Source organism: Penicillium citrinum (assembly GCF_028827155.1).
Source record: "Penicillium citrinum strain IBT 23319 chromosome Unknown utg000009l:1.0-4274883.0:1.0-4276374.0, whole genome shotgun sequence".
Classification (NCBI taxonomy): Eukaryota; Fungi; Ascomycota; class Eurotiomycetes; order Eurotiales; family Aspergillaceae; genus Penicillium; species Penicillium citrinum.
The window spans coordinates 1685842-1702551 of NW_026622694.1; the positions used below are offsets into that span (position 1 = coordinate 1685842).

Genomic DNA, 16710 nt, shown 5'->3' on the forward strand with positions numbered 1-16710 from the left:
TAATGGTATTTATGGTTAGAGTAAAAATCTGTCAATATTGGCGATAACCAAGACATATTCTTAAAGAATCTGACCGCTGTTAGCAAACACAACCCTCTCCCATACTCAGATACAGCTACTCACAAATCTATGAATGTAACCGCCTCTCTGGCAGTGAACCATCCCATCTTGACGAATCGACAAGCCTCCCAAACACCCAAAGTTTCTGGTGCAACATCTGAGATATCCACCGGTCCAACACTTTTCGGTGGTGGTTCAAAGGTAGCCGGGCTTTCGAAATCCCTGGGGGTAGAGCGCGCTTTACCATTCGGCCCACTCGACTTGGAGCCAACCCGGTGCGGTTCATCGGCTTCATTCAAGGCGCTATCCTCTTGATCTTGAGCAGTTGCAGCTTCAAAGAGAATATTTAGTGCATCATTGCCACTAGCAACAACAGTTCGCATCATGGAATTTGTTAACGTAGAGCTTGATCGATGTCGATGCTCATGATATGACTGAGATGGAGAATGACTAGGATGCATAACCGCATCTGTAGTATGTACCGGACTAACCCCAATCTGGGAGCCATGGCTGTTCTGCGGCGATTGTTGATGCCTGGTAAATGACCAACCCTGTTGAAAGGGACTTGTGGTCTCGGGGTACTGGCTTGATTGATGAGCTTGAGTCGGCTGCCTTTTCACAGTCTCGGGCGAAGTACCAGCGACACTCTGCTCTCTATTAGGCGATATAGTCTGCTCATCCTCATCGAACGAGTGAGCTGGACGAATTACAGATTAGCTAGTGGAACTCCGACGCAAGCGCATCGAGGTGTCACCAACTTACCGCGTTTACGCGATCTCTCCCAGGCTCTTTTCTCAGGGAAGATGCATTCTCTCATCTCTCTGCGACATCGCGCGCATGGTGGGCCGATCGGTAAGCCGTCTGGACCCGTCCCCAAGTCGCACTTAGCCTTACGTGCCCGGCAAGGGATGCATGCTTTGTAGGTGCGCTGATATGGCCGATCCGGGCGGGATGGTCTGGCCCCATCCATTGTCAATGGGCCCAGCGACTGACGGATGAATCAGGAGATGATGATTTGAAACGACAGACTCAGTGGATATTCTGGTGTAATTGTGGGTTTGTTTAGAGGGAATCTTCGAGGTGAGAATGGCTGGCGAAGGCTGGCGGCCTTCATTAGCCGGTGTTTTCCGCCCGCCCCCCGCGCTTCAATGCGACAGCAGTATATAAAGATTGATACTCGATTGTGGAACTTATTCATGACATGATGAATCCTCTTTAACATTGTATAAAGCAAATTAATATATTAGATACGACCATCTAAGCATGAATGAGAGACCAGTATTGAGAGGTGAAACTAATCAATGCTGTATCTAATGATATGCCTCGGCTTGACACCGGCAGAACTTACACAAACCCAAAACCCGACATAGGGCTATCCCAATAACTAACATAACTTCACGTTTATTAATACAGTAGTATTTAAAGACAAGAATTTTTACTATGACCCCCGGATGGCGAGCTAAATATCATGGCGAGCATACTTACTAGCCATGCGGATCCTCCGACCCCTCCAGAGAAGAATGAATGGGAAAGGAATAAAAACCACCGTCAAACACCCCAACAACGTACAAGCCCACCCAACGCCCAAATTATGAAACATAGCCGAAGCAAAAAGGGGAAATCCTGCACCAAACGATGACCGCATGAAATCATTCCCGGCTAAAACAGAAGCAGCATACTTCGGGTACGCATGTGCAAGATAGCAGAAGATGCAGTTGAAAATTAAACAGCCTCCAACGGCAAATAGCATGGACGCAATGATGGGCACTATCCAATGCACCGATTCAAAGTTGCCTGTCCAGCCGAACCAGAATAGTGAGATTGGTAGAGCAAAACAGCCTACGCAGGCAGGCGGCATTTGCATCTCCGGTGCGATATTGCCGTTTGCATCGAAATGCTGGGATTGGTACCGATATTTCCAGTAGAAATAGCCGGGAAGGGTAATGCAACACGTAGATACCAGAATTCCCATAAAGGCGAGTCCATTTTCTCCGGGGTTGAAGCCGTGGATCTCTTCAAAGACGATTGGGAAAGCTTCAAACCAGATATACAAAATACCATAGATTAGCGAGATATATAGGTTGAGAAGAAAAACTATCGGCTCGAAGAAGCATAGCTGGAAAGGACGGACGAGAGATTCGAAAAGCACGTCCTGCAATTTTCGTCAGATACAGATATCTTGCTAAGAAGGAGAATGAGTTACACATACCCTCGGCTTCACTTCTTTGATCTCAATTTCAGATTCAGACATATATTGTTGGTTACCCGTAATGCGACGAACGCGACGGGCGCGGCGAGCAAGGATATTCGGTGCAAATGTCTCTGGAAGCAAGAAAAACAGCAGCACGAAGGTAAAAGCCGAAACCCAAAGTAGTTGCCAGATAGTCCACGTCCAGCCCTTGGCCGAGGAGGCAAATCCGCCCAGCATTGGACCAAGAACAGGGGCGGAGATGGCAAACATACCCCAGATTCCAATCATGTAATCTCGAGCTACGGGACTCCACATATCACCCATTGACGCTGCTCCAGTTGCCAAAGCAGGAGATCCAATGAACCCTGTAAGGAACCGAAATGCCAGAAGCATGCCAAAGTTTTTGGCGTATATGACAGGAAAGTTGAAGAAGACGAAGACGAACAAAGTCAAAACGTATGTTGGGCTTCGGCCAATCATTGGGATCTCAGAGAGTGGCGACCATACCATTGGACCTGATTGGTATTAGTAATTTGAGAGTAGGCCAACGGCAAGGAACTGTTGTTGAAGTACAAACCTAGTCCATAGCCGACAACAAAAAGTGTGAGACCCAGAGTCGCGGCAACAGTGCTCACGCCAAATTGTTCTGATACGCCAGGAATACCCGGTGTGTATATCGCAGAGCCGACGTAGATAGCAAACGTGAGTAGCCAAATCAACATGCTGACGCACATCTTTTTTGATACACTCCAGTTTTGAGGATTCTGTACGCGATTAACATGCATGCCCAATGGTAGCACATGGCAGGAATGAAGCCTACCTCGGAGTCATCGGAACCACTCCAGCTGATAATCAATGGCTGATTTGCCAGGTCTTGATTCTGTTCATCTTTGCTTGTTGGAGTGAGACTTGACATTCGTCGTGCTCTCGTCGAGCATTGCGACATGACTGCATAAAGGCCAAATGCCTCGAGATCATCATTCTCTCTTTGGGATTGGGGAGACGAAGCCTCTAGTCTTTTTTTCGACTCTTTCTTTAAATATGTAGGCCAGACAGAAGTGTCCTTCTCTTCATTATATTTCATCCACTTGTAACGGCTGAAGAGCCGTACCAACTTGCCAAATGCTGTATCTCGCAGGGTTTCCATAGTTATGTTGATTTTACTCTTCTCATGCGGGTGAGGAAAAGGCCTTGAGGAAAAACTCAAGGATTGAAATATTATCCAGAAATTTCTGACCGTAGCTTTCCATTATGAAATCTAGTGGTGATTCATGAAGTCATGCAGTACTTGTTTATCAACCTTCTGTCTGTAATCCCATATATCCGATGGATGTGGCATTACATGTTCTTCTGCTGTATTGTGCGGGCAACAGCCTAGCTTGCTTTGGGTCGTGGCTTTACCCGCCGGATCCAATGTGGCAATTAGATCTTAGCGGGACCGCGGCGGGACACTGGAATGTGAAAATAAACTTCCAGATTGTCTACTCCCGAGGCGGGACCAGATAGAGCTCTTTAATCCTGAAACACTTACCAGAGAACTAAAAAAAGTATTTCCGAAGCAAATAGCAAGACTTGAGAGGCAATTAACAATTGGAAAATGTGAAATGAACGTCGAAATGGCGTCAAATGCAGCTATTTTCGGAACTCAATTTACCGCCACTTAGCGTTGTGATGTAATCTCGATCATATAATTTTTTCTTGCATTTTTCAAATATGCTAACAGATCAGACTAGACCAAATGGCCCAAGAAGAATACAAAAAAAGGGGTATCTAGTTTCGCTGTTCTGAAATTACGTCCTATTAATAACTGCAAATATGTTAGTGAGAGGATCAAGGCCATAATATTAAGAGTTCACTCACGAGAAATTCTCTGCATGAAGCCACAGCTCCCTCGCGGAACCAGGCTTCTTGGCCATGATTTTGCTCTGCTCTGCCGAGGCTGCTTCACAGACATCGTGATGCATGGAGGACGGACCACATACTACCATGCCAAGGGAGGTACCTTCTTGATCGGCCATTTGATGGATGATGGTCGGGAGATTTGGCCTACCGTTGAAGAAATGTACTCCAAACATTTCCGTTGTGAGCTGGCTACACTCCTTTGAGACCAGACTTTGTACCCTTGCGCCGTCCTCCAACTTGAGAGCTTCACTTCCAGGGTTTTGTGCTGTTTCCTGGGAGAAGGTCTCATGGATTTGAAAGGATATCCGTGGAATAGTTTCACTCTTGGAATGCCTCGCGGCAATGTTCTCTAGCGCCTGAATATACCAGAAACGCATGCCAGGATCACGAGTAGCAACGACAACCTTCATTTCGTCTTTGGGTCGGAGATGGGAGGTTTGAACAAATTCTTCCACCATAGATAGCGTCAAGCCAGCCCCAGCACCACCGCCGATGATGAGGTTCTTCTCGAAGTCAACTAGACGTCCCTTAGGAATACCGCCATAAGGTCCGTCCAAAAGGACTGGAACTTGGTGATCAGGGTTCTTGAGAGCTAAGCTCATCAATCGACCAGTCACACCACCTCTGCGCTTAACAAAGAAAACTAGTTGATTCCTTTTCCCTGTTTGGGAAACAGAGCAGATGGTGAATGGATGAGCCGTGAACGCGTGTACGCCACAAGTTAAGAATCGCAGGAAGATATGTTGGCCCGGTGCCCATTCCATGTTTGTATCAATTGTAATCTTCAAAGTATCCTCGGTCTCGGCGAAGAGCTGTGCCTTGTGCTTGAACCCATGCTCAAAGTATGTTCGGCATTGGGAGTACAGCCAGCAGAGAGTATAGATGACGGCGGTAGCAATGAAGTAGTCCCAAGAGGACATGCGAAAATCACAGTGGAGGAAAAAGAAGATGATGAAGACCATGGCCATGAAGAAGTGGGTCGCCTTGAAAAATTCGTAGTAACGGTTTCTGAGAGTTGAAGATTATTAGAAAAAAAAAATCAAAAGTTACAAGCGGTAGGTTCTAAGAGATCAAGGACTAGCACATACCGAACCCAAGGGACGGACATGAAGGTGAGCCATGCCTGCGCGATGAGAGCAACTACACCCGTCACCCAAACACCGCCGCTCTTCCATGACATGACCAGATCACCTTTCCAGGTGTGGAAGATGATAAATGGAAAAGTGTGGATCAAGGCGAGAACAAACATAGCCCAGGCAACCCAGTTATGCCAAATGTTTAGCTTCTCGTGGGAGATACCAGTAAGGGCAGTGATGGGATTAGCCTTGGCACCAAGCACACTTCGTCACGGTCAGTATCATTGTTAAAAAACAGAAGAAGGAAGCGAGATAGCGTACATCAAGAATGGCAGACATGCCAGGGCCATGAAACCCGTTCTTGTGGCAATTGGGGGTGAATTTCCGTAGCTGATTTCTTTGGTGTTAGGCCAGTAATAAGGATGAGGCCCAAGGGTCATTGCTATCAAAATCAGATTCAGAATCACTGTCATAGTATACCGAGAATAGTGTGCGAATAGAAGTTTTGAACTTACCCAAGAAGAAGACTAGTCCGGCACCTCCCAGCAAGAAGATACCCAAAGACTGGGTATTCCACCCAGCAACTCGCCAACCCTTATAAGACAAATACCGGAAAAAGGATACGGATCGCGACCAGATCGCGCTTCGTTGAACCCTTTCAGGAGCAAGAGCAGATAAGAAATGACCAATTGCGAATAGAACAATCGCTGTTAGAAAGAAAGCTACCGTCGGTAAGGCATAGCGATGATCTGCTTGGTACCAATTCACCCAGTACTGGGTTTTATAGGCACATTGTTCCGGAGTCATCGTGCACTCGCCGGGATCTCGCGACGAGTGCAGCATGACCGGTTGGTCTAAAAACGGAATCATCCCCATGCTATCCATCTTTGCGGTAGACTGCGTCAAAAGCAAGTGATTGACGCTGACTATGGGAGTGAGAGGATAGATATAGAGAAAACCTGAAGTCGACAGAATGGAATGGTTGATAGCCGTTCCGAGATGATAGGCATTATTAATAGCCCGAAGGGTCTAGGACAAGGTACGAATAACGTCTCGGATGGGATTTCTTGATCCAAGAGTCCCACAGGAATTGCTTTATCGATGGTCCCATTGGATCCTCCCTGAAGGTCTCGGATGTTTAATCTGCTCACGCTAATCTGCTCTCACGTCCATGGCTGATGATGTACTATGTATGTTGGTAACGGGAGTTAATTACAACCAATGAATTCGCTATATACATGAATTCTGTTCTGATATTATTGTTTTTGGTCAGTGCTTCTTATTGATAACAACCACTATAATCAAATAGGCCTTGATAACTATCGACATACTCTCTGTAATTTAACAAGCAAAAATCAGATCAATCAGAACTACAGTAACATGCACAGTAGATATCACAAACCTCTCAGGATTAAAGAATATCGATCTGAGCGCGCAACCCGCGCGATGGCGAGATGCCCCCGCGAATGTCCACAATGAGCACATTTGCGGGAGTTTACGTTGAATTGTGGCACAAAAAGTGGATCCTCACCTTCGAGGCTTTCGGCAGCAGCCGATCAAAAATCTTCATTTACAGTACAACAGTAATTGGCACTGAGATGATATCTGTCGGGGAAAGAGAAAATATGCGATACGGACCCGGATATCCACGATACCCACGTGGATATCAATTCCATGAGTCAAGTCAATGAGAGGGATTGCGCGGGTTGACAGAGGCTCTGGAGGTTAGAGCTTCGAACGCCTAAAATGGAGCTAGTTGCGCGCCACTAAATCTGTACGACTCCACATCTCCGTGCGTATCTCACGATGATTCGAGTCTTAAGATCATTTGGCCCCACGTCGGGAACACGCTTGTCTGTCTGTGCCAAGGCTCGAGTAGCCTTCTCGGGTACTCCAATATATTCGAGGGGAAACGCCCGTCGACGTGGACCTTCTCAAATTTACTCATCGGAGTGAATTGATCTAACAAGCTCCGTCTCTTGGTGGGAATTATATTCTGTTAAATACCTACCCAAGAGGTTTGAGTTGTGCCCAGGGAGTCGAATTTTCCATCTTCAAGTGTTACTAAACCTTTTAACACATTCACACAGTACTCTTTCGCCTACACTAGCGTACTGTGCCAAAATGCATATGGACATGGACATGGATATGACCTCGACAATGGCCATGGCCACTGGCACGGCAACATCATCAATGTCAATGTCCACTTCAACCTCAATGTCATCAATGGGTATGGATATGGGCTCTGGTTCATCCATGATGGGCATGTCAGATATGATGATGACATTCTTCACTTCTTTCAAGACCCCTCTCTTCTCAGAGACCTGGACTCCTACCTCTAAAGGCCAATATGCCGGCACATGTATCTTTTTGATTGTCTTGGCTGTCATTATGCGCATCCTACTCGTTATTCGACCAATTCTTGAAGGCCGCTTATTTACCGATAGCGCCGTCCACTCTATGCTGGACAGTCATATGCCCAACAAAGATACTCAAACAGCGAAACCTCCAAACGGATTGGTGTTGAGTGCTCGGGAGGTTGGAACCCGCTGGTCGAGATGGAGAATCAACCCTGCAGCTGGTCGTGCCACCTACGAAGTGATAGTGGCTGGTGTGGCGTACTTGCTGTGAGTTTCCCTCATTGTAAGGAAAGTGGCAAATAAGACTAATGAATATGAACTAGGATGCTTGCAATCATGACGATGAATGTGGGGTATTTTCTTTCTGTTCTGGCTGGAATTTGGTTGGGCACATTTATCATGGGCAGCGTCGCAGCTGAAAGCGCATGGCAGCATTGTTAGTTGTGGTATCGAGACCGAGTTCGAAGAAATATACGCTAATCGTGAAAAGAATTGCATCATAGTTGGAAAGATGGAAGCGCGAATCTGTGCATCTGATTATTCTGGATACCCCTTTTAGAACATAATTATACTCTCATCTTTGTTTTCAAATTGAGCAATATGTTATCGTAGACCAGACAACTTGAATATGACTACTCACTATGGCCAGTATTTCAGGCTGTATATCAGTCAAATTAACCAAAGAGCCCAGCGTATGGTCTTCAGGACTATTCTTCAACTAGGATAGTTTCTCGGCATTCGAGAAGCCTTGCTTCGATCGTGGGGAACCCCGAAGATCCGTGGAACGGTGGATCAAAAGCCGGGGTAATCCCGATCTAGACCCTATTTAGCCCTAATGACATGAGTCTGATGACAGTGTCTAAGAGCTTGATTAAGATGATAATTTCATGGAATATCTCCTGGACTATACAGCATCCAATATTATGTCTACAGCTTCGGCAATTTGTGAGTCTCAATGATGATTTTATACCCCTACGAAATCTTCGCCACGTTCTTGCTCGTTATAGACCCATATTCCATTGCCAACAACGATGAATTGGTCAAAGTGAATATTTTGTAGCCGAGTTTAATTTTATCCCAGTCCAATACCATCAAGGATGCTCCACATCGAGGTCGCCAAGCACCATTTCATCCATCAAATCATCAAATCATCCAAACATCAACATTGCACGGCTACTAGCGGCGGCCCGGAATGCATTCCGCACCCGCCAAAGCGTTATATTTGGAAGACAAAATCATTGGAAAACAAGATAATAAGGACTGAATGAAAGACATTTGCACCTCCAAAGTTCTCACAAGCGTCCTCTTTTCCAATCTCAAATCATCATTCGACTTACCACGATGTCTGGCGCTGTCACACTCTACACCTACTTCCGCTCTTCTTGCTCAGCACGATTACGAATTGCCCTCCATCTGAAGCAAATCCCATTCAACCCAGTCTTCATCAATCTTCTCCGCGATGAGCAATCCTCCGAGTCTCATCGCGCCATCAACCCATCTGGCACAGTCCCAGCTCTAGTCATCCAAAAGAACTCGGGAACTCCAGTCACTATAACCCAATCTCTCGCAGCACTCGAGTACCTCGACGAGGCCTATCCCCAAACACCGAAGATCCTCCCTAATGACCCAGAAACCCGCGCCCTAGTCCGCACTCTCGCTCAGATCATCGGCTGTGACATTCAACCCGTGACGAACCTACGTATTCTCAAGCGGGTCGCTTCACTTGGTGCAGACCGTGCAGTCTGGTCAAAGGATTTAATTGAAGATGGACTTCGTGCATACGAAAGTATAGTTGCTAAGTCCGCGGGTAAATTTAGTGTTGGGGATGAAATTACTCTGGCGGATATCTGCTTGATTCCCGCGGCCTGGGGTGCTGAGCGGGTTGGGGTGGATTTGGCGGAGTTTCCTGTAACGAATGGGATTGTTCAGAGATTGGAGAAAGAAGATGCGGTCCGGTTGGGACATTGGCGAACACAGCCTGATACCCCTGAGGAGTTTCGGGTGAAGCAGGAGTAGGGGTACTGGAGAATGAAGAGCTTTTGGATTGTAAATCTTAGCTAGTAAGAGACCCAGAGGGATTGTCGATTAAGAACTCCCCCTAGGATCTCTCAATATTTGTACTAGTTATCTTGTGAGCTCAGGATTTTGGTCATACCGGGCTTCAACCGGATCATTTTATTGCAGGATTTCTAAGACTATGTGGTGCGAAAGAATACCAATTCCATCAATTCATCTCGTTACAAATTTTAGATTCTGGAGCTTAAAGCTGGACAGGAGGCAGGATGGTTCCGACACAGTCGCCGAATCCAACATAGTTGCCCTCGGTACCGGCCTTACCACGCAGAATAATGGTATCTCCATCTTCAAGGAAGAGACGCTCTGAGCCATCAGCCAGCTTCAGAGGGTTCTTGCCATTTGTTTGTTCCAGCAGACTACCTTGAGTCTTTGGCTCAGTTCCAGAGATGGTACCCGAGCCAAGTAAATCACCAGTGTTCAGGTTGCAACCGGTAATAGTGTGGTGTGCAACCATTTGGGGGAATGAGTAGAGCAGGTTGCGGGCATTGCTGTTAGAGATCAAGGTAGGTTGGCCGCCCTTGTTGGTGATCTCGACCTCGAGAGGGATCTCGTAAGAAGTCTCGGCCTTCTTTTCACGGAGATAAGGTAGAAGAGAATCGCGGTTTCCGGGTTCCAGACCAGCAGCGCGGAAGGGCTCGAGGGCATCGATTAAAACAACCCATGGGGTAATGGTTGTACCGAAATTCTTCGCGTTAAAGGGACCCAGTGGAACGTACTCCCAAGCCTGAATATCACGGGCAGACCAGTCATTCATCAAAACCAAACCAAAAATGTGGTCCTCGGCTTCATCAATAGGAACGGGTTTTCCCAGATCATTGGGCTTGCTAATGAAACAGGCCAGCTCTAATTCAATATCCAGCTTCTTGCAAGGGGAAAAGGTCGGAAGCTTAGGGTTCGCAGCCGGGTTGACCAAAATCTGACCCTGAGGACGGTGCAATCCAGTTCCAGATGGGACAACTGAAGAGGCACGACCGTGATAGGCGACGGGAAGGTGCTTATAGTTAGGCTGAAGTGCGTTGTCAGGTCCTCGGAAGAGCACGCCAATGTTATAAGCATGATTCAATCCAGCATAGAAATCGGTATAATCGCCAATCTGCATGGGGACATGGTTTGTCACTTCGGAAAGTGGGATAAGTGCCGATTTCTGAAGAGCTGCATTATCCTTGAGAATCTGAGGGAATTGGGTATCGGCGCGGAAGACGTTCTGTAAATACTCGCGAACCTGACGGTGTACCGGTCGACCCAACGCCGCGAATGAATTGAGAGTTGGTTGATCAAAGACACTCAGATGGGACTGAATAGCGGGCAGCTGTGCAAAACCTCCAGAAGACGCAAATGTGTTCAGATTCAATGCATATTCACCGATGGCAATTGCGGGAACACGGGAGGAGGCTGCCGAGATGATACCAAACGGGATATTGGCCAAAGAGAAGGGTGAGTTTTTAGGGATCTGGAGCCACGAAGCCATGATTGCGAAAGTTGTAGGATTGCAGAGAATACAGTCAAACAAAACTAATAGGAAAAAATAGAGAAAAAAGAAGAAAAAACAAAAGAGTTGCAAGTTTATGAGACTCGACGGGGATGGTTCCGCACGGAATACCTCCGTCGTCCAATCCCCCGCAATTAAGCGGGTGCGGAACTAAAACGGACCAAACGAGGGGGAAAAGTGCGGAGTTTACCAGGAATTGCCGCGCTTCGGACGAGTTCGCGTTGCACGAGTCTGATGTGATCAAAGATTAACCAGTTGGATTAGAGTGTGGATTGGACTCGACTGGACGAGTGCGGCCGATTTCCTTGATTAAAGACAGGCACTCCTCTTCTTACTTCTTCCCTCCACCTTCTATCCTCTCATCCTCGAACGTCTATCTTTCTATACCATCATGCCTGTCACGAACTTCTCCCATCCCGAGCCTTATACTTACCAGAATGGGTTTGGCTCGTATCACGAGTAAGTTGGAGAATGTTCATTGAGGTGGAGGGGTCTATGGTAGTGACGTAGCTAACAAAGATATTCCAGAACCGAGGCCATCGAGGGTGCCCTGCCTATCGGCCAAAACTCACCTCAAAAGGTAGCGTATGGTCTATATGCAGAGAAGCTATCAGGAACAGCTTTCACTGCACCTCGCCATGAAAATAAACAAACTTGGGTCTACCGCATTCTCCCCGCAGCTGCCCATGAGAAGTTCCATGCCGAGGATGCCGACTCCTATCACACTCGCATGACCACCGATACCCATAAATTGCATCATATCCCCAACCAATTACGATGGAACCCCTTCGATCTCGATGAGAAAGTTGACTGGGTTCATGGCCTACACCTCGTCGCTGGATCCGGCGATCCAACTTTGAAGCAGGGTCTGGGAATCTTGCTCTACGCAGCAGGCAAGGATATGGGCAAGGAAGCTTTCTACTCCGCAGATGGAGACTTTTTAATCGTACCCCAACACGGAGTTCTGGATATTCAGACCGAACTCGGCCGCATTATTCTACGCCCGAATGAAATTGCTGTCATCCCCCGCGGTGTCCGATATCGTGTTACCCTTCCTGCTGGCCCGGTCCGAGGCTACATTTGCGAATTGTACCAGGGACACTATGAGCTACCCGAGCTAGGACCCATTGGCTCAAACTGCTTAGCCAATGCCCGGGATTTCCAAGCTCCTATCGCAGCCTTTGACGATGAGGAAGAGCCCACGGAGTACAAACTTTTCAGCAAATTCAATAACACTCTCTTCTCCGCTCGTCAGAATCACACCCCCTTTGACGTCGTGGCCTGGCACGGTAACTATTACCCCTACAAGTACGATTTAGGCCGGTTCAACACAATTGGATCGATCTCCTTTGACCATCCCGATCCATCAATCTTCACCGTTTTGACTGGGCCCTCGGATCACGTTGGAACGGCCATTGCCGACTTTGTGATCTTCCCACCTCGCTGGCTAGTCGCAGAAAACACATTCCGACCACCCTGGTACCATCGTAATACCATGTCCGAGTTTATGGGTCTGATTATGGGTAACTACGATGCGAAGACGGGTGGTGGGTTCCAGCCTGCGGGTGCCAGTTTGCACAATGTGATGAGTGCCCACGGACCGGACTCCTCTGCCTTTGAAGGGGCTAGCAACGCGGAGTTGAAACCGAATAAGGTCGGCGATGGAAGTATGGCATTTATGTTTGAAAGGTATATTCCAAATCCTATCATCCTGCTGCTGAAAATTTGCTAACATGGGAACTGCAGTTCTTTAATGGTTGGTGTCTCGGAATGGGGCTTGAAGACCTGTGAGAAGGTGCAAGAGGAGTACAATGATCACAGCTGGACACCTTTAAAGCGACACTTCAAGAACCCGAATAAGGCGTAGATTGGCTCATGAGTATTTGAGACAAAATTGTAAGGTGCATGTGTAAATAGTTTTTAAGTATAACCTGACGATACCAGTGGACAATAGCTCTAGGTCTTTCGGTATATCAGATTGCAATAAATTATCTCATATTTCACTTCTTGAGGTGGTGTTTAATGATTGATAAGACTAGTAACTTGATTACAATGCTCTCTTTGTGCAACTATATCGATGAATTACTAATTCATCGATATCACATTAAAATGTATGGATGGATTTAGACAAAGAGGCATGATCAATCTCAAACTTCTCGGCCCTAATCCTGACCACCTTCAACCTCTTTCCTCATAGCCTCCTTAACAATAGCCCCACACATTTTCGCATAAGGATTCGTTTGCACTGCTAATTGCTGCGCAACTTTATTCCCAAATCGACCACCAAGGAAGAAATCCCGACTAGCCATCTCCTCCAATTCTTCTGCGCTCAGCCTTCGCAGACGTTCCGGACCGACCAGATCCCCAAACAACAGATTTTTCTTCAAGCGCGCTGTTTTGAGAAGTAGATATCCACGGTGTGTATGTGCGTCCGCCAAGAGCCGGGCTTGTACCGACGACAATGGATCTGCCGGGGAGACAGGCGTGGCAAGTGTAATTGCCTGACCAAGGTCAGTGAATATTTGTGAAGACAAGGACTCGGACTCGGGGGTGAATAGGGCTTCGTCTGGTGACTCGGTTTGGCTTTGTGGGTGGGATTCTTTGTATTTCAGGTCGATGAGTAGACGGGTTGTTTGGGCGCGGTTTGTATAGGCGGGTGGGTATGTTGGATATTCGTTGATCAGAGCGTTGAGGCTATCTAATGCGAATTTGACATCTCCTTGGCTAGGATTCTCCCCTTGGAGTTTGCGGATGATGTCTACTTCGCGAGACTTGAGAGATTCGAGGTCTGCCTGGGAGATGTTCACTGTATTAGGCCAGGAGGGGCTGGTTTCTTCGATAGTAATCCCCGATGAAGGCGATGACTCTGCATCAAAGAGGGCTTGTAGAACGGCCGCATCATTTGATGTTAGGGAAGGCTGAGCTGGACTAATTGTCGTCATGGCGGCGGGTTATGCTTGATGTTCTCCGGGCTCGGCTTGCGGGGATTAAAATGAGGATTCAGACAGAGACAGCGGCAATCCAAGTGTTGTCTTTTCAAAAAATTTAGATATTTTTCTTGCTCAATACTGTTCAAAATTAATAATAGAGAAGAAGAAAAAAATAAAATAAACGAAGAGTCGCATGTCGGCGTTGCAATTGTAAGAAACTCCACTGACCTCGGCCACCCGGCTGTTACCGGATATTTCAGGGAATCTCAGGATACAACGGCTATTGGGGCAAAGGAAGCGCGAATGACGACGGGACAACCAAAGAATATCCGTCAAATGACTACGCTTACTTGAGGTTGTCTTGGATGGCGCCTATAAAATTACTTTTACTAGCAGAGTTTCCTCTCAGATCAACCCATTCCAACAGCACTCGAGTACTTTCTCCGAAAACAATAAGACTAGAAAGTACCCCGATACTGAAGTCCTTCACGAATACATTGGAATCTGCTTCAAGAGTCTAACTACCTTCGTCTTTTTTGACTATAACAATCATTATGGCACCTTCGGCCATCTCCAACAGTCCTCCGCCCTCAGTATCTAATGGTGGATCTCTAGCCAGTTATCGTGGCTATGACTCCGTCCACTGGTACGTGGGCAACGCCAAGCAAGCTGCAACATACTACATCACTCGCATGGGCTTTAAGCGGGTCGCCTATCGCGGTCTCGAGACTGGCTGCCGCAGTATCTGCTCGCATGTTGTGCGCAACGGCAATATCACTTTCATCTTGACATCCCCTCTTCGCTCACAAAGTCAAATTGACCGGTTCACCCCCGAAGAGCAGGAGACTCTACGTGAAATTCATGCCCACCTCGAGCAACATGGTGATGCCGTCAAGGATGTCGCCTTTGAGGTTGATGATGTTGATGCGGTGTTTTCTGCTGCCACTCGGAACGGTGCAAAGGTCGTCTCCGCTCCCCAACTTCTGGAAGATAAGGACGGCTGCGTCAAAGTTGCTACAATTCAAACATACGGTCAGACGACCCACACTCTGATCGAAAGGGGTGGATATCGTGGCGCTTTTTTGCCGGGGTATCGAGCCGAGACTGGACCTGAAGACCCAGTAGCTAAATATTTGCCTGATGTCCAACTTAAGCGCATTGACCACTGCGTCGGGAACCAAGATTGGAATGAGATGGATAAAGTCTGTGAATAGTGAGTTTCATTTTGACTGCTTTTGCATTTGTAAAAGTCGGATTTGGACTAATCTGATCAACAGCTACGAGAAAGCACTTGGTTTCCACCGATTCTGGTCTGTCGACGATAGTCAGATTTGCACGTACGTTAAACCTTGAAAAGTGGATTCTTCAGAATAAGCAAAACTAACCTAAATTCATCAGTGAATTCTCGGCTTTGAAGAGCATCGTCATGTCTTCTCCTAACGACATCGTCAAAATGCCTATCAACGAGCCTGCCAAGGGGAAGAAGCAATCTCAGATTGAGGAATACGTCGACTTTTACAATGGAGCCGGTGTTCAGCACATTGCTCTCATGACAGATGATATTATTCGCGATATCACCAATCTGAAGGCCCGTGGTGTAGAGTTCATCAAGGTTCCGGAGACATACTACACTGATATGAAAGCACGCCTCAAGAAGTCTTCCTTAGTTTTGAAGGAAGACTTTGAAGTCATCAAGAGCCTCGACATTCTAATTGACTTTGACGAGGGGGGGTTACCTCCTTCAGCTCTTCACCAAGGTACGTTGGGGGCTATTTGCATGAACATATCCTTCTATACTCTAGCGTCGGCCTGCTAACATTCTCGCTTTCCTTTTAGCATCTAATGGACCGCCCCACGGTTTTCATCGAGATTATTCAGCGGCACAATTTCGAGGGGTTTGGGGCCGGAAACTTCAAATCACTGTTCGAGGCCATCGAGCGGGAGCAGGAACTGCGTGGGAACCTCATTTAAGATAGGTTGGGATTCAAAATTGAGCTTTCATTGGTGAAGCTTTGGCCTCTTGTGCCGTTTATCTGCATTATTCAGGCGTGTTTGCATATATTTGAGTCAAATCATGACGAGAGTGTAACTTTTTTTAGTAGTGCTCTAATCCATTTGAGGTATTTTGATAGTAGCGGTCCAATTTTATGCAAATCCCTTCACTTGCTCCATCACGAACTCTTAAAATCAGCCCCATATGTACTTTGGAACCACTAGGGCTGTGAATGAGTCTATCCTGATTGGCTGAGATTTACGAGCTAAGTGCAGATCATTACCTTTCCGGGACTAATCTTCACGCTACAACTCGATTACCCGATTTGGTTAGAGTATTTTCGTGATTTGCATGCTTAAAATCCTCGCTACAATGTCCACGTCGCCGCAGAATTGCCCTGTATGATGAAGATGTGCACTAGACCGGGGGCCAAATATGATGCGATAGTCGTTAGAGGCTCTTAGTTTCCCCGCGTAGAAATTACTTAAATAACAGAGGGGCCGTACGGGGGAGAGAGTCGTCCGCCATCTATTTTCTCCTTAAACTTCATCACAACCTTGAACTTGCTTCTATAGACTCTCGGTAATATTGATCAAACTACCATTGCAATAATGGGGGGGAGCTCCATACTCT

The 16710-nt window shown here is 46.9% G+C and overlaps 9 protein-coding genes across 9 annotated transcripts; 4 read left to right on the forward strand and 5 right to left on the reverse strand.

Annotated features, from left to right (window-relative positions):
* Nucleotides 1-119: 119 nt before the first annotated feature.
* Nucleotides 120-1030, reverse strand: N7469_010102 (Zn(II)2Cys6 transcription factor domain-containing protein; the record flags this gene model as incomplete). Its single annotated transcript, XM_056649007.1, has 2 exons — nucleotides 120-757; nucleotides 823-1030. 2 exons carry the CDS (start codon nucleotides 1028-1030, stop codon nucleotides 120-122), a joined length of 846 nt encoding a protein of 281 aa, XP_056496138.1.
* A 1212-nt stretch (nucleotides 1031-2242) lies between these two features.
* On the reverse strand, nucleotides 2243-2731 carry N7469_010103 (uncharacterized protein; the record flags this gene model as incomplete). Its single annotated transcript, XM_056649008.1, has 1 exon — nucleotides 2243-2731. One exon carries the CDS (start codon nucleotides 2729-2731, stop codon nucleotides 2243-2245), a length of 489 nt encoding a protein of 162 aa, XP_056496139.1.
* Nucleotides 2732-4107: 1376 nt separating this feature from the next.
* N7469_010104 (ferric reductase family protein) lies at nucleotides 4108-6114 on the reverse strand (the record flags this gene model as incomplete). Its single annotated transcript, XM_056649009.1, has 4 exons — nucleotides 4108-5161; nucleotides 5242-5493; nucleotides 5551-5671; nucleotides 5745-6114. The coding sequence occupies 4 exons, from the start codon at nucleotides 6112-6114 to the stop codon at nucleotides 4108-4110; spliced, it is 1797 nt and encodes a 598-aa protein (XP_056496140.1).
* Nucleotides 6115-7455: 1341 nt separating this feature from the next.
* N7469_010105 (copper transporter family protein) lies at nucleotides 7456-8030 on the forward strand (the record flags this gene model as incomplete). The annotated part of the gene is made up of 2 exons (XM_056649010.1): nucleotides 7456-7856; nucleotides 7913-8030. 2 exons carry the CDS (start codon nucleotides 7456-7458, stop codon nucleotides 8028-8030), a joined length of 519 nt encoding a protein of 172 aa, XP_056496141.1.
* A 900-nt stretch (nucleotides 8031-8930) lies between these two features.
* maiA (maleylacetoacetate isomerase MaiA) lies at nucleotides 8931-9605 on the forward strand (the record flags this gene model as incomplete). Its single annotated transcript, XM_056649011.1, has 1 exon — nucleotides 8931-9605. One exon carries the CDS (start codon nucleotides 8931-8933, stop codon nucleotides 9603-9605), a length of 675 nt encoding a protein of 224 aa, XP_056496142.1.
* Nucleotides 9606-9849: 244 nt separating this feature from the next.
* fahA (fumarylacetoacetate hydrolase FahA) lies at nucleotides 9850-11133 on the reverse strand (the record flags this gene model as incomplete). Its single annotated transcript, XM_056649012.1, has 1 exon — nucleotides 9850-11133. The coding sequence occupies one exon, from the start codon at nucleotides 11131-11133 to the stop codon at nucleotides 9850-9852; it is 1284 nt and encodes a 427-aa protein (XP_056496143.1).
* A 412-nt stretch (nucleotides 11134-11545) lies between these two features.
* On the forward strand, nucleotides 11546-13021 carry hmgA (putative homogentisate 1,2-dioxygenase (HmgA); the record flags this gene model as incomplete). Its single annotated transcript, XM_056649013.1, has 3 exons — nucleotides 11546-11613; nucleotides 11683-12843; nucleotides 12901-13021. 3 exons carry the CDS (start codon nucleotides 11546-11548, stop codon nucleotides 13019-13021), a joined length of 1350 nt encoding a protein of 449 aa, XP_056496144.1.
* A 295-nt stretch (nucleotides 13022-13316) lies between these two features.
* On the reverse strand, nucleotides 13317-14096 carry hmgX (the record flags this gene model as incomplete). The annotated part of the gene is made up of 1 exon (XM_056649014.1): nucleotides 13317-14096. One exon carries the CDS (start codon nucleotides 14094-14096, stop codon nucleotides 13317-13319), a length of 780 nt encoding a protein of 259 aa, XP_056496145.1.
* Nucleotides 14097-14638: 542 nt separating this feature from the next.
* On the forward strand, nucleotides 14639-15900 carry N7469_010110 (putative 4-hydroxyphenylpyruvate dioxygenase 1; the record flags this gene model as incomplete). The annotated part of the gene is made up of 4 exons (XM_056649015.1): nucleotides 14639-15297; nucleotides 15362-15421; nucleotides 15483-15841; nucleotides 15887-15900. The coding sequence occupies 4 exons, from the start codon at nucleotides 14639-14641 to the stop codon at nucleotides 15898-15900; spliced, it is 1092 nt and encodes a 363-aa protein (XP_056496146.1).
* Nucleotides 15901-16710: the final 810 nt, after the last annotated feature.